General features: G+C 39.3%; 1 protein-coding gene across 2 annotated transcripts in view; it reads right to left on the bottom strand.

Moving 5' to 3' along the window:
• TTC7A (tetratricopeptide repeat domain 7A) overlaps positions 1 to 27,237 on the bottom strand; it is a 180,812-nt gene that overhangs the window by 74,091 nt on the left and 79,484 nt on the right. For both annotated transcript variants that reach the window (XM_085315879.1, XM_085315878.1), the window contains exons 14-15: positions 25,760 to 25,832; positions 18,965 to 19,125 (exon numbers count right to left, since the gene is read on the bottom strand). In XM_085315879.1, the coding sequence (XP_085172005.1) occupies positions 18,965 to 19,125; positions 25,760 to 25,832 (234 nt within the window). The remainder of the gene's footprint in view (positions 1 to 18,964; positions 19,126 to 25,759; positions 25,833 to 27,237) is intronic.

Below are 27,237 nucleotides of genomic sequence, written 5' to 3'. Positions count from 1 at the left end.
AAAAGAAAAGAAAGAGGAAAGTGTTCAGTTCTTCCAAAGGGATACTGCAAATGAAAAAACGAAACGAATAGAGCAGATGACAAATAGCAAACCCCAGCCTTTCACATGAAAAAGCTTTATGCTCTCCTTTTTTCCTCCGTACAGAGAGATCCAGGGGCGTGAAAATGCCCCGTGTCCGTGGGACTGGCGGCTCTGATTGGCGCAGCAGCCCTGCAGCAGCTCTGCARGGCGCCTGAGGTCAGAGTCGGCATCTCCCCGTCTAATCCACGGAGGGAGAGGGAAGCGGCCGGCCCGACCTCCTCCACACCGGCCCCTGCTGACATGACACAATGAAATCTTCGTGTTTATTCCATTTCATGCACCCTGTTAATTCAGTACAGGGCTCGTCGGAGAACGAGAGAACAGAGCATACTAGGATAAATCAGAAGTGTGTATTTATAATCTGTGCCTTCTGATATGTTAGCAGCATGTACCATCTTTTCCTTGAAATAAGTCTGAAGGGGAGGAACAGATGTCAAACTGAAAGCATAATAGTACTGTCACTGCCCTGTGTTTTACCATTAGGYGTAAAAGATCCCTGGTATATGCCTCTGCTTTCTCTCTTAAATGAGACTGGCAYGCAAGCTAGCTGTAATTCAGATCACACAATTTCATTTTTATTTCCGTATTTTCTAAACTGATTTGTCCAAGCCACAGGTACACCATTCTTCTCTGACCCCACTAAATTGAAGGCACTGTATTTGTATTACTATGTTCTCACCTTTCCTGAAGTAGCTTACTGAAAGGATAGCCAATGACACAATGCAGAATTCCTTATTTATTCCAAGGCAATTGAAAGTACTCAAGCTCTCCCAGAGTCAGGCTCTTTACCGATCTGATTGGTAGTTTTGCCTCAGGAAGGCTTAACAGAGCCTGTCATTATACATGTGATATTTCCTACCATAATTAAGTCCCTCAGGGAATGACATACAGARGAAGAACAATTCAGTGTGCACCTGAAATTTGACATTTTGGAAGAGACTCCCAACACCAAGATGCACCCACGTATATCTGACACTTTTTTTTCTTGACAGTAGATGCACACCATAACTAAATCCTGYTGTATGAGAAGGGCTTAAAAACTGTTGAAACATAGAGATAAAATCAGTGTACTTTGTTCTTCAAAAGATTTGATTCATTAGAAATCCAGAAGGTGTTTAAAATTACCATCTACCACTTTACATAAGATGAAGTAATAGCTTCCTTTGGCCTTAATGGAACAGATTCAGAGCTGTAATCCTTTTTCAAATAATTACCCTGTTCCTCAGGCTTCAGCACAAGATGACTCCAAGCAAAATGGAAATGGAGAGACTGGCTAAGAAAACCTCAGCAGATACATGTACCTGAATGGTGATGAGAGCACTTCCTTGCAGGCTTCTGTAAAGTCACAGGACTAAATTATGTTAAATTTAGAACTGTGAGAGCAGGGCAAGAGCACGTAGAAGTATCAAAGTCCACCTCCCACGTAAAAGGGTCTTTGGAAAARAAAATGTGAGGGGGTGACCGAACTGAGGCAGTTCCTCAAAGCTACAGTGGAGAATAAATGCTTTCACTTATCTTGTGGTTCTGACTCAGTTATGAGCCACTGTATGTGGCTATGAGGGACATGAGCTAATAGAGAAGGAAAAATTAGTGGGTGAGATAAAGAGCTGGCATAGCTTCTTGCTAAATCTGCCTTAGGAGGTACACAAGAACATTTTACTTGTCCAGTACCAGGACAGTGCAACTACACTGCCTTCCCCCTTACTCAGGCTATCTAGTGTTCGCCACCCAGTGCTCCTGGAAATCCTGCATCAGCGTGCAGAGATGATCCTCCTGAAGAGAAACGGCAGCATGAAACCTAACATGCTTGACTAAAGACTTCTGTGAATTCTGTCCTTGAGGTCAATTCCTGTATCGAGTACTCAAAAAGGCAGTCAATGAACTTTTCTGTCATCTTTTACGAGGAGGCCCTAGCGAAGTTAGTAAAAGCCAGACACATGAACTTCAGGGCACTTTTAGCATGAACTAGACATGGAATGAATTCATTTGGAGAACCGTCAGCTTTGGTGGAAGCTGAAATAGATTTTTTAATGTTTCAGTTTTGTGACTGCTTATGGCACAACTAATGTTTTCCCTCTTCATTTTCTTTTTGTTTTTTCATTAATTTAAATAAGTTTCTAGGGTAGCTGCATTTAGCAGATTTGATGTGCGTATATATAGATAGATATATTTACATATACATACATATATATATATACACACACGGGTCTTTCCATTATACTTTCCCCATCCTCCTTCTCCTCCTCCAACTTTATGCCAAGATTACAGCTTTATTCTTCAGGTCTCTCCAGGTAAAAAATTATTTTTCAGGTAATGGCTGCCATTCAGTCAGTCTCAAAGCAGGATTTTAGTGTCATTCCAGTTACCCAAACAGCTTCATTTCTCCAGTGAAAACTGCAAATAGTAACACAATGTACTTCATTCACTCAAATATGGTGAGGTATGCTCCAGTAAATCTTACAGGTCCACATATTCCAGATTGCCATCTGTTCTGAGCATAATTTGCTGTTTCCAGTGGATGCAACTCTGATCTTTACATTCACGATTACAGCTGAAGCCCCAAGTACAAAAATATCACCTTTGCAAAGCCACTGCAAGGCACCCTAGCACATAAAATTCCCAAGCTCATAAAAGTTACCATCTAGACACTATTAAAGTTGAGAAATACAGAATCTACTTGTTCTGCTCCACTGGATTCATACCTCCCTTTCCTCTCCCACAGGCTATTGTGCCTCAGGACACAATCACGTGACAAGTTTCTCTTTTGCTGCCATAAATAATAGCTTAGATGCAACCTATCTCATCAARTGAGTCATTAGATGGTTTATTATCACTCAGGAAGGAGGTCTAAATTACAAGAGCGAAAGAAATACTTGACCACTCTAAGCTATGCCTCCACCCACACCTCAGCCACTCTTTCTTAAGTTTCAGAGCACAGACCAGCCCTGAAGCATCTAAGACTATTTTTCATATGTGTGGTGGACTGGCCAGAGAAGAAAGGGACAACCTTAGAACCAGTGATTACAGCTGCTTCTCAGTCCCATGTACCCCAGGAACTGAGCTACTGCTGACTGCTGCCTTGCAATCTGTTTTGAACCCTGCAATGATCCTACAGGGAACTGTGATCTACAGTTTTAGATTTTTTTTCTACAGAATCCAAAGGATGAATCTGTCCAATATGCAAGCATAATCTGAGGATCACAAATCAAGAGCACATGTAAGTAGAAGACACAATGGAGAAATTGCTCTACTCTTACAGCTGCTAGAAAACAACACAAAGTTAAACAAACTCGTTAGAAAACAAAACAAAACGATATTTTGTAAACAGAGGCCTTAAACTTACTGCCTACATTAACTCATTCTGTTAATTTATTAAAACAGAGAAAGGCAAAAGTTCAGTTTTTCATCAATAATCTTAACTAGAATTGCGCAGCAAAAATGGAAAAACCAGGCAGCCCTACTAATTTTAGAACATTTCTATTATGGGATTTACTGCTGTAGCTGATTTAGGCAGGGAAAAAAAAAAAAGTCTTCCTAACCTTCAAATGAAAGAGATGGATTCTGTAATATCTGGCCAGCTTTCCTTAATATGTAGAACTAAACTACTTTTATTTGGGTCTTAAAGATTACATTTGTCCCCTTAAGATTCATCCTTTTTAATACCCCTCCCATCCCTTTTTAGCTTTATTAATTCATTTTAAATGAAATGTAGAACATAAGTCATATTTAACAGAAGATATTAAAGAGTTTAAGTCACAATTTTGCATGAACACAGGTGTTAGCTCGTATGATATGGTAAAATTTCTCATCTTTACATTCTGTCTCRCTTCAACTATCTCAACAACTTCAAACTGGTAGATTATTCTTCCCAACTTCCCAGCCTAATCTGGCATGTGCTATTGTTATTCCTTGTTAAACAGCTGTTCTGTTCTTCCTCAGTCTCAGTAGCATTGCATTTCACTGGTATACAGAGTCATCCCAAAACATTTTATGCATCTCAGGGATGTTGGGAAGTTCAAACACAATGTCTCTGGAAGGAGCTCAAGGCTCCTTTGATATGGTTTATTATAGTAGTACAGCATCAAGGAAACATGTTTTTGCAAGAAAACAGATTTTTGCTTCTTGTTTACTAAGGGACAGAGTTCTACAACTCAAAAAAAGGCATACTATTAGATTTTCTGATTTGAAAGAACAGCCTCAGAAATCAATATAAACGCTTCAGGTACCTCCTCTACCTTCTCACAACTCCAAAGAACAGACTTTGGCTTTCTCTTGCTTTAATTTCCCTTCTATTTCCCTCATCTCCATTTCATCTGGTGCCCTAAATAACACTGATACATTGACATTCACTTATGAGTGAATTACTAGGGGCTAAAAGCTGTTGCTTGAAAGAGGAATAGATGGGAGAATCCACTCTAGTGCAATAATGCATTTGGTTGTACTGGAGGTTCATATCATTAATTTAAGTCTCTTTTCCATTTTCATTTTCTAACTACTGAAGAAAACAAGTTTAGCAAACGGCAATTATTAACCAATAGGAGAGCAAAGGGTCAGGATTCTCTTTAAAAACTTTGTTTTTTTAAGTCAGGATAAGGAAACTTACAGGCAGACTGTCCCACTGTAGTTACAGCCTTGGGGAGTTAGGGCCAGGGGCCAGTCCTGCAGATTCAGCTTGCTTCAGTAAATACTTTGCTTCTTTAAACTGTCTTCCTGCTGCTAGTAATATTGGTTTGGCAACAGAAAACCTCTCAGTTGAGGTTTTATGGTACTGTTTTATTTACGGAATAACAACTCTTTCTGCCATTATATAACCAGGCTGTCACTTTAAGGCTCTCTGAAAACCTAAGGTCTGATTCCCTGATTTCCAAGGGAGGCCTATTCCTCTGGGTCACTTGGCAGCTTCAGCCTTTTACTGCACCCTCCACATATGCAAATTTGGTTAGCTGTGCCGATTACCACTTGGCGTATCCTGCATTACTTTCCTTACTCATTTTTCTGTCACTTCTAACATATACAAATGAGCATACAAAACTGATATACGAACAGGATTTATTTATATACCCTCACTTAAATTCTATGTGCTCCGAATTCCCAAGCTCTATCTAAATTTTTAAGGATTTGCATAGTCTGCCCCTGCACCCCAGCRCGATCCCTGTTCCCCCTTCCCAGCCCTTCCTCCACACCTACAATCCCGGTGACGGCGCTGCTGGAGGTCCGCCGGCACGGCCGTGTGCTGCACGTGCGCTCACCGGCCTAACGGCTGCAGCCAACGCAGGCGGATAATGGTTCGGCTCCACCTGCGCCCTGCTCAGCTGGGGGCTCGGGCCATTTACTTTTAGGAAACTTGTAGGAACTTAATTATGTTTGGAACTTCTACCACAATGTCAGAATTTGTTTCAAATAGGCCAACGTGTTCTAAAGTGTCCAAGGTATAAAAAGCCTCTTTCTTTAAGAAATAGGTTAAAAAATAAACAATATATTTAGAACATTTCCATTTGGGGGGGGGGGGAAGCAAGCTCCTCCATAGGTTTTAGACATAAGGAAAATATAAACACCCAAAGCAAACAAACAAAAATATCTAAAAACCTTTGAAAATACAGTAGTATGTATTAAAATAGCAATGCACACAAAACTGATAAATAGGCATATTTCAGGGGCTGGATCAGACCCTGATGTCCTGCTCATTGGAAATATTCCTTCATTAGCTAGAAACTTTGTTTTGTTACTATAGTTACTTTCACTACAAGTGGCCCTGACTAAGGCATGAGGTATTTGTTATATAAAACCGCTACGCAACTGCAGCCTTAAACTTCAGAAACTACCAGCTCTGCACTCAGTCCTGCTTGCATATTCTATTCACACAGCAAACCCCACATGCTTTAATACTGATTAGTGTGTACTTTGGAGAAACAGTTTAATGGCACTATTTAARTCCTGCAAGCATAATCAACATTGTTCAAAATATATACCAAAACCAGAGTCAGTGCCAGAAGACTGTGCACAGAGCAAGACAAGCAGTGATTTCCTCCCCAGACGATTATGCTGTTAGCAGCAGCTGTCATGCACAAGAGAAACTGGTGATCAAGTTTAATGAAATTTGTTCAGAGGCCACTGAATTTGATGGAAAAAGATGTATGTACCCAGTTAGAAGAGTATACGAAAAAGTATATCCTGCAGCATTGCAATTTTTTGCTTTGTCACATTTTTATCAACTTAGTTTGACAAAGTTTAACATTAGTAAGAAATATAAAATATCCCCCCTCCCTTGGCTTTTAATGTATTCAGGTTTCACAAATCTTTCTCTTGCTTTGCTGGGGGTTATTTTCAGCCTCACAAACTGATATTATACATAATCCTGGAAAAGTGTTCTGAGATCCCCGGTGGAAACACACAGATGACAGGACCTTACTTGTTAAGGTAATCATCTGATGCTGATATTCATACTATGTTGCAGTCAGATTCAGACCATCTGCACAGCTCTCAACTGTATTTTTCCCCTACTTGGGTAGGGTAAAACAGAGCTGGACCAATGTGTCTTTGCTTCTCTTCATCTTGAAATCTAGACACTAAGCTTTTTCTTAAAAGGCCAGGAGTCCAAACGGAATCTGCTTGCAAGCGAAGATAAGAATTTGTAAGAGCTAGGGCCAGAAAATATATTCCTATTTGTACACTTGCAGTCTTCCTGCAGTAAGCATCTCTTTCAGGTTGAGGACAAACCAATGACTAGTGATTTTTCTACTATAGTGCTGCTGATATAGGGCTATTTATCTAATTTCCCAAATGACAGATGTAGGCCATATTTGCTACACAGCTTAAGCTTTAATCGATTCAAAAACTGCACAGGATTGAAAGGGTATCTTTCTATTTACTCTCCTTTTCCTKCCTGTGCTGACATTTTGTACTATTCTTAGTGTACAGAAATCAGTGGTGTTAATTCCAGAGTTCACACATCAGAGGGAGCATTTAGAATTTATTCATTCATCTGTGAGAACCTGTATAGGGTTTTGTCTTTAACGACAGATTTTTTTTTCAGCCATGACATTATTTGCAACAAGTCTTGCAGTATATTACAGCCTCCTAAGTGCTGAAGAGCAAACCTGCCTTATCTTGTAAGAAAGATGATTTCCTTAAGGTACTGTTTGGATACAGAATTGCTTCATCAGTTCTTCCCTGTAATAATACTGCTCACAGTGACACCTAAAACTGTGATTTCTGGCTCTCTTATGTCCTGCAACCAATTCCAGACTAATGGCCTAGCCTATGTAGGCAAATAATAAGTACCTGCTGGAATACGTAATTTGTGAATATTGCTTCTTGCTTTTTGTGGCACTGCAACATTTATGCTGTACCTTTGCTTATTCTGTGTTAGAGAAAAAAGAAATTATCATTCAGCTACAATATTGCTTATAGCTAGAGTTCCCAGACTCAGCATACATATCTTGTAAAATTAGGCACTGGTTCTGCCATGCACAGAAGCCAATTTAATCAGATCAGAAGTGGACAATCAGCATATCTAAAATATAGTTTTTGCCTTAATAATTGGGAAGAGATCCAGGTGGAGAAATGAGTAAAGTCTAAATTAATACCTGATGCACATGTCTGAATGAAAAGACACATTGCAAGGATTATATGTGTTTTTAGTTTTGAATTTTTAAGGAATCTGAAGATTTCCATAGCACCAAAAATCTGTACTAGAATTATCTACAGGCTTTTTAATGCTATTACTGCAGTTGAATTAGCTGAATAAAATATCCCCACAGCAGTTTATTTAGATACTGTCCTTCACAATCATTATAGGGCTTAAGAAACAAACTAATATGGCAGAAATTTATAATATGCCTTTTTTTTCCTGCCCCCCCAACATCTGACTGAAAGGATGAGTCTATATTCTCTACTCAGTACAGAAATTCAGGATTTAAGCCAAGCTTACTTTGTTCTCTTCCCTTCTACAGCAATTTAATACTTTTTAAAACAATGAAAGTTGAATTTGGATGTGTGAATTTTGTCTGCAAAGAAATAAGTTTAACGGAATTGTAACAAATGTAACTGGGCTTTGCACAAAAGCAGTCTTTAGAGACGCAGGACAAAACATGGCTACCAAAGCCAAGAAATACACACTGTATGGGAGGACAGGAAGAAGGGAGGAAAGAAATTACATCAAAGGCCTTAGGCTTTCAGATGCACGTTTTCCTGCGCTGAAATACCACAGATGGTGCACACCACACACACAGACATAGATGCGCGCATGTGGCACACCCACACCCACTTGACCACATGGATGTCATTACCCTATASGATCTCCCATCCTCTTCCCCACAAATATTTTTGCACAAGAATATGTCCCTGCTAAGCAAATCCTTGACATTTGTAGGTGACCAGGGAAGGAGCAGGCAATTGCCAGTTGTCCCTGAGAAAATAACAAAGAATTCCAAGGCAGCTGGTAGAGTCAGCTTCACCTACAAGCGGCTGTTCTTTCCCTGAGCTCCTTGCCATCCTATGATAGGTACAGCAAATAGCKGCCTCTTAGGAGTTAAAATTTAAAATCATTTGGTGTGAAGGCTCTAAAGATTGCATCTATATTGAATTCTTTTAAGTGGGCTAGACAATAAAACCTTCTTCAAACTGGCATTTCCAGACTGTCAGTGTGCAGTCTCTTGATTAAGATATGACTTTGTTTATACCCCTGGCAACAAAGGAGACTCCAAGCATTTCCATTTGCATTAAASTGGAGTAATAAACAGGAAAATACTATCCCTTTTAGTTTCAGAAGAACATTTTTGATTAAAAGATAATTCAGTATATGTAACCTGATTCCTACATGCAATTATATATGAAAAAACCTTAATTCACACAAGTACTTGAGATGCAAAAAAATTCCCAAACAATAAACTCCCACTACAACAGCACACATCTCTGAACAACTTCTACAGAACAGACCCATAACCACAGCTCACAAATGCAGAGGAAGTCTTTCCGCTCTCCCTCACAGGAACCATTCTTTCTGAAGGGTGTAGGAAGGACAGAGATTAAAGCAATCCCATACAGACTGAAAGTCACTCAGGAATGAGAACAGCACAGCCAGCTGGCAGGCACTGCCACAAACTATCCCGTATGAATGCTGCCTCTAGGCCACTTACCAGCGGTTTCCTGAGGTGCATTTTGATGGTAGCTTTGTTTTGTTTGAACCCACTAGGAGGGATCTTTATGTCTTGTGGACAGCTCTGAGCATTAGCTCATGTCTGGTTTGTGCAAGCCAGAAGAATCCGGCCTTTCACTCTCAGGGTCTTCTACGTGCCACCTAGTCCCAGTTACCATAGACTGTTTCACCCATCTAACTCACAGTCACTGCAGCTTGTGAATACATATTTTGGGCTAGTTAATATCTAGCTTAAGAAGTGCTGCATAGTTCAGAGCAGCCTACAGGGTCCAGCAGACTTGGGATCACGCATGCAAACAGCTGGGCAGCTCACTTGCAGAGACCCATGTCACCATGGTGACTGTGTCAGCAGTGCCCCAGCAAGCTGCGCTGAGGCTGCCTTGGCTCTGTCTCTGAGGAGCAGCCCCAGCAGTGTGGACATACCCGTTGCAAATGGGGCTCTCTTGTATGCACCAGCTGTTTCCCACTTTCAGTGAGGACCGCTTGCAGCAGGCATGTATCAATTCTGCATCCTTATTTGGCAGAGAGCACAGTCCCTCCTGGCTGGGTCCGCGATGCTTGGCATGCGCACCTGGGGGGTTGGCAGATGCCACACGTGCCTCTCCTCAAGTGCCATTTTTGCAACACTGTGTCATAGCTGATTCTCCAAACACTTCCATTGTAATGATCTGGAGAGGGTTGAAGAAGCCTTGCTAACCTTTAAAGACGATCCTAGCATCAGTATTGTACTCCGTTGTTTCATGCTGACCGATGTTATTCCTATTCAGCTAAATTTCTACTTCAACATTATTAAAAACAAAAGATTTTTGCCTTTGCCCTAGCACAGCAAACACCTGATTTCTGAAGAACCAGACAAAATGACTGGTTGCAGGAACTCTCGAGGTTAGAAGCTGCTTCTTTTACTCAATAACACAGTTCCTTCCAGCTCCCTTGTCCATCCTTGGAAGGACTAACGGGCCATCTCTCTTGTTCGTTGCAAGTATTGCAGTGGCATGCTCTACTCTGAAGTGGGTTCAGAGCCCCATTGTGCTCCATATTCTACCAACACCAAAAAGACACTGACCTTGCCCTGAGAAAACACAACAAAAGAAAAACAACAGAATAAACTGCAGTCATCACAAGTGTTCAGACAGCAGAGGCAAACGGCGAGACTCCAGGTGAAAAGCACTGAGAGGTCTAGCAGTCCTTTCGCTATGAATTTCAACAGCGTAACTGCTTACTCATACAATCTTCATTTGAGATGCTGGTTACCTGCCTCCTGTCACTTCTCCAGATGACAGAGACGTAAGCAGCAGAGGTCACTGCATTCATTTTCACACCTGCTAGATCTCCAGCAGTTAATACTTCCAGCCACAATGCTTAAAAACACAATTCCACACCATACTTAAGTGGTCCTCAGTCAAATTTTGCCAGCGAATGTAGGAGAAAGTCTGTTAATGACAATGACATCGGATCAGATCATTTAGCCCTCCATCATTATCTTTGCCTTTCTACTCAGCAGTGATTTCATTAAATATGGAGTCTTATTTAGAAACTTACTGCTAAGGAATATAGGTAGAAGAAAACTTCAGGCAAAGATTAAAAAATGAATCATGTTTTCTGTTCTGTGCTGTAAAAATGTTAACCTACTGAGGAATGTCTAGATATCTTTATTTTTAAAGACATGTTGATAATGCAGTTCTACTTCCCAATCTCTTGCTTGATTACAGTATTTCCATTCATCTTTTTCTTTCCTTTACTAATAGAGACTGAAGTACTGAGTAATATGAATATTGACTAGTACTGAATAATACGACTATGTCTGTTTAAATATTTGGTTCCGTACAGACATTACTGACAATGGCAACAGAAGCAGTATTTCTGAGAAAGTGAGGAGTAAAGGCTCTCCCTATTTTCAGAACATAAAAAACATTTTGTGACTTAAAAGTTACTGTGCTTAGTTTCTTTTCCCTGATGAGTTCTTCAGAAAGCCTGAATACTACTCCCTCCCTCTTCCTTTTGAAGAAGAAAACAATAAAAATCCAAACGCTTGTGCTTTTCTCATTAGATAAATACTCCCAGGACCTTAAAGTAGAAATTGCTCAAATCCAAAATTTCCAGATAGAAATGAAAATACATTTCATYGAAGGATTAGGGCATGATACTCATCTGAGAGAAATATGGTTTGTCTGCATTGCAGACTTCTTGGAAAGTCATTTACTGCACTGAAGAGCAATTTGCTAAGCATGACATCCATGCCTCTCTGTATGGGGGACCTGTATTTTCCTGCAATGACTGTAACAGCCAGTGACCGCTAATAAAGCTGATATTCTTCATTTTGAAATATAAATTCCCAATCCAAAACTGAGACTCTTGATCACCTTATATGTGATCACCTTGTTTTAGCAGTTTCAAAAAATCCAGGATTGCTTGACAAGGAAAAAATAACCTATTCTCTTCCCCTGCTCCTCTGGTGATTGCCTTCTGAACCCGAAGAAACAATTTCAGATTACCATATTTGTATGCTTGACAGCAGACTTTACATAGCCTTCACCTTCACTAGATGTACAAAAATGAAAAACAGCCATGTGGGGCATTTTCCCCCTTTCTTTATGCGTATAATAAAACAATTCTGAAAGAGCTGTAAGGTTCTAATAGTTCTGTAAAGCAGAAAGTGCTGTGTGAAGATGCTAGCTATGGAGGCACTGCATGCAGTCCCTCTGCACATGGGTGTAGCCATCTTAGAATCAAGGAGAAGTTAAGGACTGAGCTTCCCTCACACACACCACCACATCTCTTGGTTCTCTCTTTGATTTCCAGGCAGTATGCATGTCTCAGTTCCTCCTTCAAACCTCCACTACTCACGTCTAACTTTGGAGTTCACAAAAACGCCTAGGGAAAACACAGTGATCCCATTCCCCCAAGTCCCTGCTCACCTAGGATAGCCTAGATGTGGACATCCTCTGGCTAACCTTCAACCAGCAGAATTCCTGGGGCAACTCAACTCATTGCTGCCCAGTCAATACATACAATATTCTGGCATTCAGCACAGTCAGTCAGGTCTCCTAACTAGTTCCTTTGAATAGAAAACAGAACACCCTGCAGCTGTTCAAGAGAAAATGATATTTATCAGAAATAAAAGCGTGCATGTGGGGACTAATTCACTGATGTGACAGAAGTATACAATGCACTGAAGAAAGCCAGCAGGAACTGAAAAGCTCTCTTTCCTTCATCTAAGTGGGAAAGTACTGGCAAGAAGTGAACTGCACAGGACAGGACACGTGAGTGGAGGAAACTAAAAATGACRTTCTGCCTTTTCAGAAAACAGCCCTTCCTAAACCTCTGCTGAATAGTCAGAATTCATTCTGAGAATTAAGGCCCGACTCATCAAGGAAACACAAAGAAACAATGAAGATCAACAAGTACCTTTGTTAGTTATTACTATCACAGAGTGGTTTGCAGGCTTCATTTTCAGCCAGCCAATAAACAGTCACTAAACACTAAAAATAATGTTAAGAACAAGCTAACAACCTTGCCCTGAAAACACATATTAGGAATCTACAGGAAAACCTCCAAAATCTGAACTTAAAATCTCAAACGCTAAGTTACTGACATTCCCCTTGGSAATTTCTCACTTTTATGCAAATAAATTGCCTGTAAATAGAGAATTTCACGGATATTAATGGTCTCAAATTAACCATGKTTTTTTCTGCATTTTGGTATTTATTTCTGTTTTTACAGTAAAGTCTATGAATTTGCAGACCTTGTATTACCTCTCTAATGCCAAAAAATGCATCTAGAAGCAGAGTTGCTCACTACAGAGGTCTTAAATGAACTGAGACACTACGCATTTATTCAGTCAGAAGCAGGAAAGAAGTTACTATGAAAAAAAAATTGTTTTAATTTAAAGACTCAAATTATTGCACTTAAGGTTGGAAAACAGCATGACTTTTTCTTCCTTTCACACTACATCAAAAAATAAGAATGCAGTAGGTTTCTACTGTAACCATTATTTAATTTCTTTCAGATGTATTTTGAAACCTGTGCTATGTGGGAATGGGATTCTCTTCAATTACCACTGAATCCACCCATGGAATTTTAAGATGAATCAAGATGTACACTAACACCCATCTCTTCCTGGCATATACAGATAGGAAGAAGCTAGAGGCGTATTTATTCCTGCTGTAGTAGGATGGTGCACAGAAGGGTATCATGCTCATCTGCTAAAGTTTTGTCTTGGATCAGACTGTGAACCTTAGGAAAAGGCACATACATACATTCGGCACTTGCCGAAATGGGAATCTGGTCTTGGATACTGCAACACAAAATTTAATTCTGTTTCTTCCTCGTCCAGGAATAGTAAATAATTCAGGCCAAAAAAATGCCCCAAATGGGAAAAAAAATTCAAAACTAGAATTATTTCAGTTTTAAGTATGTTGTGTAATCATTACTAAGAATCAGGAGATTAGCTTAAAGAAAGAGTTACAACTATCTTGACACAAACATTCTAGTATAGACTGGGAATAGCACAAAGGTTTGCAAACCAGTAGCTTTGGGACAAATACCTCCTTCTCCCCATGTAGGTTTAAAGGCAAAAAGATAGTTCTGATTTACAGCTGTCAACAATACGTCAACAGCCCATAAAGCTGTCGCTCGAAGGAGGTATGAATTGTCTATTTTCAACCTCTATGAAAGAGCCTGACAAGTAATGGGGAAAGAAATCAACTGGAGATGCCAGTTTAATAATGCATTTTGAGATCTTTATTTTACTTTTTTTTTCTGTAATGATTAGAAGCACATGATAATTGACATTGCTTATACACTATAGAACAGTTCTCTCCACAATAACAGTCTGCAGCAGACTATGACACATAAATCTTGCCAGAAGATTACTTCACCTGTCCTTAATAAAATTAATGYGGTAGTGATGAAGCCAGACATTTGCTGTCAGTAAACTCTTCCTAATCTAGAAGAGGACTTTGTATTTTGAGGGTTGGTTGAGGGCAAAAAAAGCTTCCTGCTAAAACAACAGCAACAGAACTACTATACAGTGCATACAAAATACATGCTATACTATACAATGCAAAATTTATTCTTTTTTTATTGATGGTCTCCAAGATATACATTTAATATTTCTTGGTCTTCTGAGCTTTTTGCACTGCATTTACAGTAATTATTTTTRGAAGAGCAAATATCTCAGTAAAAGAAAAGAATTTGTATTTGACAGCCACTTTGCTGTGAAACACCAATCCATCCACCTCTTTTWGAGTCTTTGCGTGTGGAATAGCAGTGCTTCCTGAATGTTTTCTGCTATTTCTTTTTAAAATTAGTTTTGAGAAATGGAAAGCAACAAATCAGTGACTTACAGTTTAAGGAGAAGAAGGAACATTAGCAGCTATGCATTTATTTAAAAGAGTTACAACTCTTGTGCCAGATGCAGAACTGCTACAGATACAAAGACGTGATCATTTAACGAAACTTTCACTGTCACTTTGGGCAGCGATTTGAGACTGTTTTGCTGTTTTAAGTTGTTAGGTCCTATGAAGGTGTTGTTCTAACTGATGGGGCATACAGGAGGGAAAAAACAAGCTGAGAAACAATGGAAACAATTCTGATAAGCAGCCTGGGAGCAATTATAAAGCAACAGAGTAKCTGTAAACTTGGTATCTTACCTCCCACCTCAAACAATGTACAAATCTTATTATTTTTTTCTGGTGATGGGAATAACCCATTTAAGAGCTAAAAGGTGATCAGAGAGCCCAACAGTCTTTAAAAAGATTGTGAAATTAGAAGGATAAAATCAAATTTTATACTAGCAAAACAAAGTATCAGCATCCGAAGGGTGGATTGTGTCAGTCAGTCTCTGTGACAGGTTCTACAGTATGTCAGACCTACGGGACTTCTRCATGGAACATCTTGAAAGTGAGATGTGAATACAGACTTTACAAATGGAAATTCTTTCATTCTATATAAACAATACACTATTTTAAGAATATTGTTTGGAGGGTAGAGGGGACGCTCACTAATATTATTGCTTTCAGCTAACTCTATCCCTAAGGCAAACATGGGGAGGCAATCGCAGTGGATCCTACATAAAATACTGTCCAAAACCTGGCCTAGGAGTTGGAAAAAGCAAAGGACTTCACTTTAAGGAAGGGTTATGATRAGCATCTTTGACCTAGAGAGGAGATACCTTAAACTATCAGGAGTATTCCCTTCCAATTAATTCAAAACAGGTCTGCTTATTAGGTCTTAAATATAATAGCCTTCCAAGCCCAAACATGCTTATATGCTCCTAATGAGATATGCCTRTGATAATGCCATGAAGAATAAACCAAAAGCAATTGGAGGTTCTGCATCCATTAACTTACTRTAAAAGCTTACCAATATTGACAGGACATAAAAACACTAAATTTTATCTTGGACACTGCTTCTATAGGAGTCAGTGCTTTTTCAGGTGATATTTCCCATGTGAAGGTTGTCACTACTTCTATCTTTCATAGTCATAGCAAGGCGATGTATTTCTCCTGGTTCACTCCATCTTGCARTGTTTCCAACACAGCTAGCTCTCATCCTTCCTCTATCCAGTCCACTTCTGTCTTTGCTTGACAGTATATGCAAGTGCTCAAATTAACTCATTTGCTGACTGCAATGTCATTTGTTATTATATGTAGGTTTTCAAGCAGAAGCGCTTTTCCTAAGTTCACTTTTCTGAAGGAAATATGCTTTGGGATATTCAGCTGTTCTTGAGTATTCTTCTCCAAAACCTAGATCCAAAACATTCCAGGTTATCTCTCGATTTCTTCAGTGTCCACTTTTGTATTTCTACTGCACCACACAGAGTGCAGAACTGTCAAGTAAATGCACAATGTAAAGATTCTCACAAGAAGCACCGCTGGGCACATTTGGTTCAGTGTTATGGGGCTCATACCAAAGGACATTGCACAGTAGCTGAACAATGTAGCCTATTTTCAAAGCAGCTTGATCCACTCTAATCAACTCTGTGACATCCTGAACAATTCTTTCTTTAAAATATATATGAAAATATATATGAAAGAGTTTAATATGAGAACAAAAAAGCAGGAACACACTCAGTTTAACTGCATGCAGCTAGAGACCAGGGAAGCAGTAGGAAATGTCAGTATTCTGGACCAACTAAGACCTTTTTTTAYGTATTATTCTTTTCTTTGTTTTTTTGTTTGATACACATCCATGTAATACATTTTTTGCTCTCTACGGAGCCCTAAGGTTCCTTAATGCATCCTTCATCTTCTTTTCTTGATACATGCCATCAAACTGTACTTCCAAACAGAGTTGTCATTAGGAACGGAGCCCCCAGGCACCAAATTACACAGTTGCCTGGTTCATATCAATAAGAATTTGGAAAAATGCTCAACTACTTTTAAACAGAGCTTTAAAATCTTGCTGTTGACGTTTCCTACTTGCCTATACTATTATATGAAATATTCTGTAGTCATTTCATGCAGTAGTAAAATTTACTACATTTTTTCTTTAAGGCAATTATAACTAGAAATGCACAATAGCATCACATCTCTCCCTTCAGAGAAGTTTTACAAAGCAGTGACGTTCTCCTAGCATAAACTGTACTTCAGACCCCTAGAAGGTCGAGAACTATTTCAAATTTGGTCCAAACTGCAGATTTGTTCTTTTATTCTTGCTCTCCCTGCCCTCCCAACCCCAGATTCCTATTCTTCATTTTTTTTAGAAACTCTTCTTCTTTTCTGTCTTTTAACTCTGATATCCCTTCTCCTTTCTCTCACTCACCAGTTTAATTTAGAGAAAGTCCCATGCTGATACCCCATGCAGCCAGAGAAGCAGAGGCAAGAAGCCAGTCTCCTGTGTCACTGCGTAACTGTAGATGAGTCCTGTTGCCAGCTGTGTCACATATCACAGCTCACGCAGGAAGCAAAGAGGGGTTCTTCCAAGAGCACATATTATAGCATGTCTGTGATGTGTCTAGGAGCAAGCATGAACCTGTGGCTTTCAAAACCCGTATTAATCTGCTTCTCCCAGAAACAACATACTTTGCTATTCCTTGCCAGGTCTTGCCATACACAAAGACTGGGAGAAGGCAGGAGAAAATATTATTTACTGCTTCAGAGAAATCAGATCACCAGACACCCCAAAGGAACCCACCCAGCAGCCCTCCCARTTGCCTTTGTACATTCTCTTTTCTTTTTCATTTTGTCCTACGTCGACGCATAAATTATTATGCAGCACTAGAGGAAAAATCCTGAACTTGATGTACCAGTTGGTTGACCTGACATGGCAAACACTCTGTTCCCCATATAAACAACCATTTTCTTCTTCTRCCTAAGTCTTACCTATCTTTGAGTGTTTGCAGTCCCGAGAATCATTTRATCTTTGACTGTATGGCATGAGGTCTTTTACTATGTTTTTATCTTCAAACTACAAAATACAGCAAAGCAGCCACTAGAGTATTCTTTGTCTCAGTGATATCCATGTTCACATACTAAACAGGTCTTAATGGAAGAACATCATTTCAAGAGTTTTTTGATTATTAATTTTCACCGCATTCTCCAAGATACGTATTGACAACCTTAGCTATTCACATACACAACCTAAGCAATGCCAGAGGCCCAGGCAGGAATGCAGTTTGGAATGGCAATAGGCAGATGACAACAAAAAATATTTTATGCTGATATAACATCACAGACCTAGAAGATCATGAAGTATTCATGCTCATATTTAGATGGTGTCAGTCTCACTGATGACCCTTCCTTTTGCTTGGGCCTAGACAGCTTCTCACTCCGCTTCTGGATTACACTTCAGGCCATCACTCCCTCTTGTCACTGATACACTCACCAAACAAGCTATCTGAAGACAAAGTTACACCATTTAAAATCTTCAGTTAAATACAGGCAACTCTGAAGGTAAGCTGGGCATGCAACAGCATCTTTCGCAGTTTGTCTGAGAAACTCAGCTAGTATGCAATCACCAGAAAATATTACAGTAGCTTTAATGTTTCTACAGAATAGACAAGAGACACTATTTTGAAAGGTCATGACAGTAAATTGCAAGGAATTGAATTTATCTCCCTCAGACGGATGAAGGACGGAATCACATACAGAGTAGTGCAAACCTCTGGTTCCAAGAAATCTATGCTGGTTCAAACTTGGTCTTAAAACAACCAAACTATTTTTTCAGTTATACATTACAGCACATCATTTTTGACTGATCTTTTTCCCTAGCTGTGCTATCACAGCAAATTGTGTAATACATGAGCATCAAAAGAATGGTCGAAACATGAAAAATCAGTTTCTCTTTAACCAGGAAGTTTGTCAAATTATAAAATGATTTGTGATACAGACAGACATCATCATAGCTGTCCTATCCTCATTTTTCCACTTGTGTAAAGTGACATACTAAAGAGTATAATGAGATATATATACATATATATATATATATGTTTCTATGTATGTATGTATAAGAAAAAAATCAGCACAATACAGAAAGACAAATACTGAAAAAGTAAACAAGCAAAACAATTAATTTTAAACACAGAAAGACCGTGAAGACACAAGACAAAACAACAGCTTGACCCTCACAAATTTTCATTTTACATTCCATTTAAGAGTGGAGTAACACACTGGTAACACGCTTGGCTTATCAGGTTCCCTGTGTACAACTGAGGACAACAGAACTAGAGAACAGATCGTTCCTGGATGTATTGAGTCATATAAGAAAATGTGTAATAATTCTTACCTAAAGCTTTCTGGGTATTCAACAACAGCCATATTGATGACATCCAGTGCATGCTGATAGTGTTTCTGAGCTGAAAAGAGGAGGGCCAGCAGATGAAGTGAATTCATGTCATCTTTGCACAGTTTCAGTGCTTCCTGAAGATGATCAATGGCATCAGAAATCTGAAAGAAGGCACAGAAATGAAAAAAGAGAATCATTCTTCTTTCAATCCTACATCAGATCCCATTCCCAAAGGTAAGAACAAATATAGTCAATAGAAATTCTCAATAAATCTTACTTAGGCACCTTACAGGAAAGAATACTGTTAGTATTTGAACAGTTTGCCAAAATTACAAGTCTGCATTGCTTGAAAAAGCACACATATTCCAAAAAAAAAAAAATGAATAAATCAATTTACAAACAGGAGTAGCAGCAGATCTGATCCCTTCTTCGCCCTCTTACTTTGACATGGTGCTTCTATTCTGTAAACAGATCCACTATACAAGCCTAGTTCTCAACTCCATTTTCTAGGACAGAAAATGTCACTGAGTGACAGCAATACACATTTCTGCTGCATTTTGTGTCTTGTGATGGCTGTACAGGACCTTTCATGATTTGGATCAATAAAATAAAAACTAAGTATGAATGTTAAAGTGTAAAAGAGTCAGGATTCAGAATGCTGTCAGAAAAAGAAACATCTTTGCTAGTAGGCAGGTAGCTAAAGAACAGTCCTGACACTCACAGTAGCAGCATATCAATAGAATCAAGTCCCACTTGGCAGAAAACTTAACATCTATAATGAATGCAAATATATCACATGCTGTCTGATTTGATACCTTATTTTAGCCTATCTATTCAAAATAGAAGTTCTTAATAGWTTTTTTCCCCTTTGGATACTGGTTTTATACAGAAAACTTTCTTTTTAAGATCCTCCAGTGTCTGAAATTAGTCTTATTTAAAATCTTCCTGCTCTATATTCGATCCTGGAAGCCTGAAGCAAACAAAACAGAAAAAATGTGTAATTTTCTTTTTTTCATATCTTCCTCCTCTCCTCCTTTAATGGGTGCAAAATGCAGTTCCTTCTTTCCTGCCATGAGAACTTCCCACCTAGCAAAACTCTCCTCTGCAGATGTTCTCCTGTCTTGGCATACTACCAGTGTGGAAATCCTAGGGCTTCCACAGATCGCTTTGGAAAATGGATTGCACGCTGCAAAGCAGAGAAACAATTACACTGCTTACAGCTACAATGGAGTTTGCTGATCCCAGGTATACTTCTTTAAGTGTGGATCATATTCTGTTCATGGGACAATTTCATCCTAACATCCAAATGATTTTTAATTCTTATTGTGCACACTCATGCCAAGGTACTTAGTTACACTGTTCCTGCTGACTCCATCTAAGTCTRGAGCTAGAAGCGACTGACCCATAGACTAACCCCAGGCTGACATCTAGCCCACAGCTTCAAAACTGCTGGATATCCTGGCTGAAGTTCAGGATAGGATATGTGACTGAGTTCTCAGCTTTAATGAATTACTGCTTGTCAGCTGAGCTACTTGAATCAACTGCATGTATTATTATAGTCTACTGCAAGGGTAAAGTAAGCACATTGGCTTAAATCAACAGTGCTCCCTCAGCAGCTTCCTAGAATACTTTCTGTACTTTGATTACTATGTTAAAAACACAAACATTGATAAGACAACTCTGAATCAGGACAACCRATATGAGATTCTTGAGAGCCCAGATATGCCAGTCCATACAGTTTTCTGTAGGTACACCAGAGGTGTATCAACTAGACTTGCTAAAACAAAGCTGCTGTCAAGACTTTTATTACACTCCAGATTAACAATATAAACACTTCTCACTTTTTCTATTTACTTCCACTATCTCAGACTTGCACAAGTTGCCACTAAGAAATTCAAAGTTTGTGAAAAAAATGAGCTTATTAGAAGAAAAAGAAAATCTGTAAAGCAAACAACTGGACAGAGCCCTAAGCAACTTGCTCTAGTTGACCGTGCTTTGGGCAGGAGTTAGATCAACTGACTTCCCAGAGGTACTTTCCARCCTCAACAATTCTATGATTCAAAGACTTGGAAAGATAATCCTAATTTGCTAGTATAAATCAGATGGAAGAGTAATATTTGCAACTGGTGCCTTTACTGCAGGACCTCAAAACTATAAAGATACTTGACCTGATTTGCACACGAATGTGCAAACTACATTATTGTGACTTTGCTTTATACAGGCAAATGCCTGCTTGATAATCACAGGACTGCAAGTTCATATTCTTAACAGGCCAGCTGGCAGCTGGCTCTCATAGAGGTGTAATGTGTATGAAGTGAAGTAGCACAAAAGTCAATTGTGGTCACTCCTGCAAACCTCTGCCTGCTCAGCAGATAGTTAAATACTGTTGAAATGGATGTAGTCCAAACTAATTTCTCCCTGTACTGTAGCATAGGGCTTTCATTAGTTGCATCTCATTTCAGTGCTGGGAGACAACTCTTTCCCTCTAGTACCATCAGATTATCAGACTWACAAGCAATGGCTGTTTTGGGAAGTTGATCATTCTTCCCTGACACCTGACTGCTTAACCCAAGAAGATTTCTCAGTGCTGTAACATCATTAGTAGCCTACACAGAATTCTTCTCCTGCTGCATAATTAGAAACAGAGGACAAAACACACATGAGAAAAAATATCCTTTAATAACATCAAGAGGCTCCATCTCTTTACTAGAAGCATTATACAAATCAACCTGCAACAGACGAGATGAAACAAAACACAAACTATATCTCTAGAACAATAAAAGCAAAATATTTGGCAGTAGTTAATGCAAATTCTTTTGAAAAGCAGAGATCAACTTATCTATTGCCACAGTTTATTTATTTAAGTAGCTATATAACATTAGAAAGATGGATGTTGGCAGCCCAGATGGTACTTTCAAACTTCAGGGTTGTATCAGAGGTAGGCTGCTAGCATAAATTCCCTACAAGTGCTTTGCTTTAAAGTAATCTTATTTCAGCTGGACCACAAATCCTAGTAGGGCCTACAATATGAAGATGCTACCCTACTCTGGTTCATTTTTCTGTTAATGAATGTAGCACAAATGTTCTACATGCCATACAGGTATACTATCCAAATCACACTGATTAAGAAGCAAAGATATTACAATAAGCCTGAAATAGCATCTTGCAGCACTACCAAAATAATAGCATACTGGATTGTTTGGGATGATGCCTCTTATAATAGAAATTATTTTGACAATGCTATATGTTTCCTTACAAACAATGCTGTGATGCTACCTTTGCAGATGTAAAAAGGAAAACTGTATGAGCATTAAAAAATCACAACAGTAGAATACATTTGCAAATTTAGAATAATAAATGAAATAATATTTCATAGGCAGTGAATCTAGCTGAGTTTTCAAGCCTTTTATTCTGCGTGGCTCAGTCCAGCAAACTGCTTATCAGCGATTAGTTGTAGGTAAAAAACTATTAAATTATTAAATCCTCTCTGCTTCTCATTATAGCATGGGCATTACAGAAAGTTTTATGTACTGGCAAAAACTTCCATTAGAAATAGACTTGCAACACCCTATCAAAACTTCAGGAAAGCAAGCTCTGACATTTTTGTGACTTGAGTTCTTATTTAATTCTTAGTACAAGCTGCTTTCGATCACCAGAAAAATCTAGACCAGGACTTAGACAGAAAAGCAGCATGTTGATGTTCAGCAGAAGAGGGACCATTTGGTCTGGAAGAAACATAAAACAGAGCTATCCACATTCAGCAGTCACTGAAAGAATTACATCTTGATAGACACTAAAACTGAGTTCCTCTCCTGGGGCAAAGAAAAGACAATAGTCTCTTCTCCTTGCAATCAGAATAAAAACAGTAGGAAGAAAAGCCGAAATATTTTCTCTAATTTTCTTAACCAATGTTTATCGTATTTTTACATCCAGACACTCTGGAAGACAGTAATGTTTTTTGGATATTGCCACTTGAAACTTCAGGTCTGTTGGCAGCCCACAGATGAAATTGATAAGTGAGATCTCTAATTCTCAGCTGCTGGCCTCTGGCTGCCTTTCCCCTCCTATTTTCATGCAAAGAAAGGTCAAATGAAATAAAACAACATTGACACAAGCTTTAAAATGGTAAAAAACTCATATGTTCCAGTTTACATGRAATTCAAGGTCAAAAAAAAGAAAGAAAAAAAAGGGGGGAACCAGCACTAGAAATTAACAAGAGCTCTGACTCTCTAGAGTCATCTCCATAGAAACTGGCCTGCTAAAAAACAAGGAAAGACATTAAAAGCAGTGAGCTTTAAAATGTTCATTCTACCTTGCTTTTGCTGATCTAAATGCTGTTACCACAGAAACAGGAGAAGCAGCAGAACCAGCAGCCAGGAGTTGGAAGTCTCATTTGTCAATCAGCTTGGCTGGCTGCCAAGTGTAGATCACCACCACAGCAGATACTGACCTTGGCCTGATGGCACTTCAACTTTGGGAAAAAAAGTAGAATGAGACCCTCCTAACAGAAGAGAGTGCTTTACACTCCTCTGTATTTTAGTGAAAAATCTGCCCTAACATGTCATGGGACTGATCCAGGCCCTCTGGGAGTCACTGGAGTCCTTCCAGTGAGTTCAGCAGTCTTCCAGACATAGAGCCACACACACAAATACAAGCAGTATTTRTACTAGTATAACAACATCATCTCTCATTTTGGTTGTTGACAGTATTCAGCCATTACCATGGGAAAACCTTTTATAACCATCCATTCTTCTTCTCTTCATGTTCTTGTCATGGGTCAGAGGAAAGCTCATGCTTTTCCGTTTCCCCTTCTCCCTTGCCCAGTGTTGACAGAGACAAGCGCTATTGGAAATATTTTAGAGTCTTCCAAGAACGAAGAATTGCTCAAAATCTGCTTGGCACACTACTGGTCAGCTGCCTCTCTTGCTTTGTTCTGTGAAAACGCTCTCTTATCTTTGCAAGCGGATACCTACATTTTTCAGTGYTGGGTAAGGTACCTCATCTGTTGACCTTGACTATGGAAACAAAAAGGCCTATTGTTGAGAACAACATTCAGGTATTATAATAGAGCCAATTGTGTAGAAATGGCCTGATTTGTTAGTTCTGCTGCACAGCCTGATGAAAGCCCTGTGACATTCAATAGTTAATGCAATCTATCAAAAAAAAAAAAAAAAAGAAAGAAAAGCAGCATCATTTATCTTTCAGTTAATCAGAAAGAGAATATGTTTGATACTTCAAATAATTAAGGATATTAAAAATGCATTACCAAATGTTTATCATTAACTAAACTGGCAAAAGAGAAGTAGGCTATTTTACAGCAGTCTAAAAATAAAGCTGTCTCAGGTATCTCCTCTCTCTCCAAGCAYGCCTTAAAGATTTATATCTCACTAGATGGGGAAGAGGAGGAGCAGCATAACAAGGGTCGCACTGATTCTACACAGCACATGGAGTTCACACATCTAGGGAAGCAGAGACGAGTGGCAGAACGTCAAGGATGAAAATACACAGGTGAGATAGGAAACAAAGGCCAAAGTGAACATGAGGACAAGTGACTGAATGGGAAGAACAGGAGGAGAGGGAAATGATGAAATGAGACTTATGAAACAACACTGTTAGGACAGGCAACAACTGGAGAAAAAGAAAGAGTAATGAATTAAAATGCAATGGACCAATGACAGTGAAAAGGTGAAAGAAGCGATGATCACAAAAATCTTTGTTTTACTTTCAGAGTACCAGTCAAAAAGCTGTAATGCTTTTACTCATGGCAATGAGCAAAAGAGGTAACAGTTATGAAAAAAAGAAGGGCAGCTGGGTATTTTTAATGAAAGACCCTGAGCACTCCGCATCATAAACCAGCCAGTAGGCTGATGACAAAGTTAAATATGTCATTTTAATTATCTTTTCTTATTGCAGACTTCCTCACAACACACTGCTCTAATTATGAAAGAGTTACAAAAGCAACTTTATCAGGAGTGTGCTCTCTTGGAACAATTAGTTTAGCCTAACGAACAAACAGCTCCCCTAATTAGCTCAGGAAAGTAAGGAGGATCTGACTGTAAGAGGGATCTAACTGTTTGACTCCATGGTGTAGATTAAGGAGAGAAAACTGCAGTAAGCAGAAAGCCTGCCAAAGAAGGAAAGTAAGATGATGAGGTTTCAAATCTAGCTAGAGAAGTAGTTAATAAATAGGGACTGCTCTAACAAAGCCTCTAGCTTTTAAAAGGAAGGGACAGAGAAATAAAACACAGCCCGAAATTCTTCYTTTTGTATTTACAAATCAGTTTAATTTTTATGACTTACCACCTGCAGCAGCATTCAAATGCCAACTAATCCCACTCCCTGGACAGTTCCAGCACTTGTCAAAGCCTAACRGTGAACGTGCCTAAGTATGGAATACACCAATCCCAAATGCGGATAACGTGAGATCTGGTGTGATACAGAACTGGGAAGTAACAAGAGAGCCTTTAGAGAGGCCCACAATAGGACACAGCATGATACCCGGTGAACAAGAACAAACAGCTCTCACTCAAACTACCCTGGCAAAATTGTTCAAAGTGGGAACAACCTGGCTTAGGAGTCAGCTGCATGTATATTCTGGGGAATGCCTTTCTCCATGAGGGCCACATATGCTGTAAATTATTACTTCAAATAAAAATCTTCTATGAACATATTCTGATTGTTATCAATCACATGCAGAAAGGAAGGGACCCTTTTTAGCATAGCTGGGCCTTGCTCAATTCRACTGTCATTCTCCTATCCTCTAATGACTCAGTGGCTGCCAAATTTTGCACATACCTGTCTGACAAGAGCCAGCTGCAGTGACACATAGAGGATGACTTGATGATCTTCCGGGGCCAAGTCATGTGCTCTTTACGGAAAACCACACAAAATAAAAAGAAAAGTGACTGTTAGACTGTGTTTTCCAGAACCCCTTTGCCATGAGTCACGCACAAGCACAGAACTAAATCCAGAATTCTTTTATACAGAATTCTAGTCCAGTAGTAGGATAGCACAATGAAAAACATCAACGCTGTTGGCTAAGTCAGGTTCGCAGAAGCTGAAACAGGTGTAAGAAACACATCTGTCATGATTTTATACAACTTCGATACTCATTAATTAAATTACATTTAATATTTTGGGATTTGTTTTTCTGGTAGAGACAAAGTAAATCTTAATTCATGATATAAACCATTTAAGGCATTGTTTTAAGTAATTTAGGACAAGGAAAATAGTTGTCCAACCTATTTCTATATTACACTTTTCAAACAATTGGAGAAGGCTGAGTTATGACTGACAAAAGTAATCATTTCTGTTATTCTGATGACAACTATCTAGAGGATTAAGATCAAGTGTGCATGATGCCAAATCATGCCCAAATATACAAAACTTCCCCTACCCCACAGCATCTAGTCTAACCATTGAAAGCAGACTCCTAATTTGGAAGAGGCAGATGCGAAGGGAAGAATGAGGACACGATGCCATGTTCTGAGCCTGGACCAGAACAAGGGCCAGGCCCTTGCTTCTCAAGGCTAGGCTTCTCCTAATAGGCTACCTTAGACCTGTCCTTGGGCCTTCTAGTCCACAGCAGGCAGTGGTGAACAATGCAGAGATCCCTTGGGTAGTGGAGACTGCAGTATCTCCAAAAGCAAATACAGAAATCCTTCACGAAGGCTAGTACAAGGCACAGAGCAGGAAAGGATAGTAAAGGCAGAGCTGTTTCTCTCAGCAACCCCTACTTACCTCAGCCTAAGCTAAACATGAAATTGCAGCCTGAGCTAACTAGCCTTCAGAGAAGTCCTGAGCCAGGCTAACACAAAAACAATGCTCTGAGGACTTAAGCTAGGAGCTTTGTAGGGCACTTGGTGGTGCAACACAGGCAGTCTAGCTCACAAAGCAGAGGACTATTCCCTTGCTGATCCATGGAGTGACTTGCTGACACAGGCAGCTCACCCCTGGCTCCATCTCACAACAAAGCCTTCTCACAAGGCAGAGAAGGGGAAGAGGAAGGTYCCTCATACCAAAGAGATATTCCTGACCTTGTTCTGGACTGCACTCCAAGACAACAGAGAAGACTGCAMCTGCATTGTCCTGCCCAAACCATAAAGTTAAAAGACTTTATGAGGGAGAAATAAGAGATGGTGGACAAGGCTGGTGTTTAAAAATCCTGCCAAAAGTATTCTTTCACTAATTTTTTTTTTWAAAAAAACAGAGTTGCTTCAGAAAACAAACCACAAAACATTTTAATGGCAGCCATTTCTCAACTGTAATCTCGT

Source organism: Rhea americana, unplaced genomic scaffold (genome assembly GCF_003343005.1).
Source record: "Rhea americana isolate MKP2758 unplaced genomic scaffold, rheAme1 scaffold_44, whole genome shotgun sequence".
Taxonomy (NCBI): domain Eukaryota; kingdom Metazoa; phylum Chordata; class Aves; order Rheiformes; family Rheidae; genus Rhea; species Rhea americana.
Note: the sequence above shows the minus strand (reverse complement) of the source record. Positions and strands in the feature narration are given on the sequence as shown.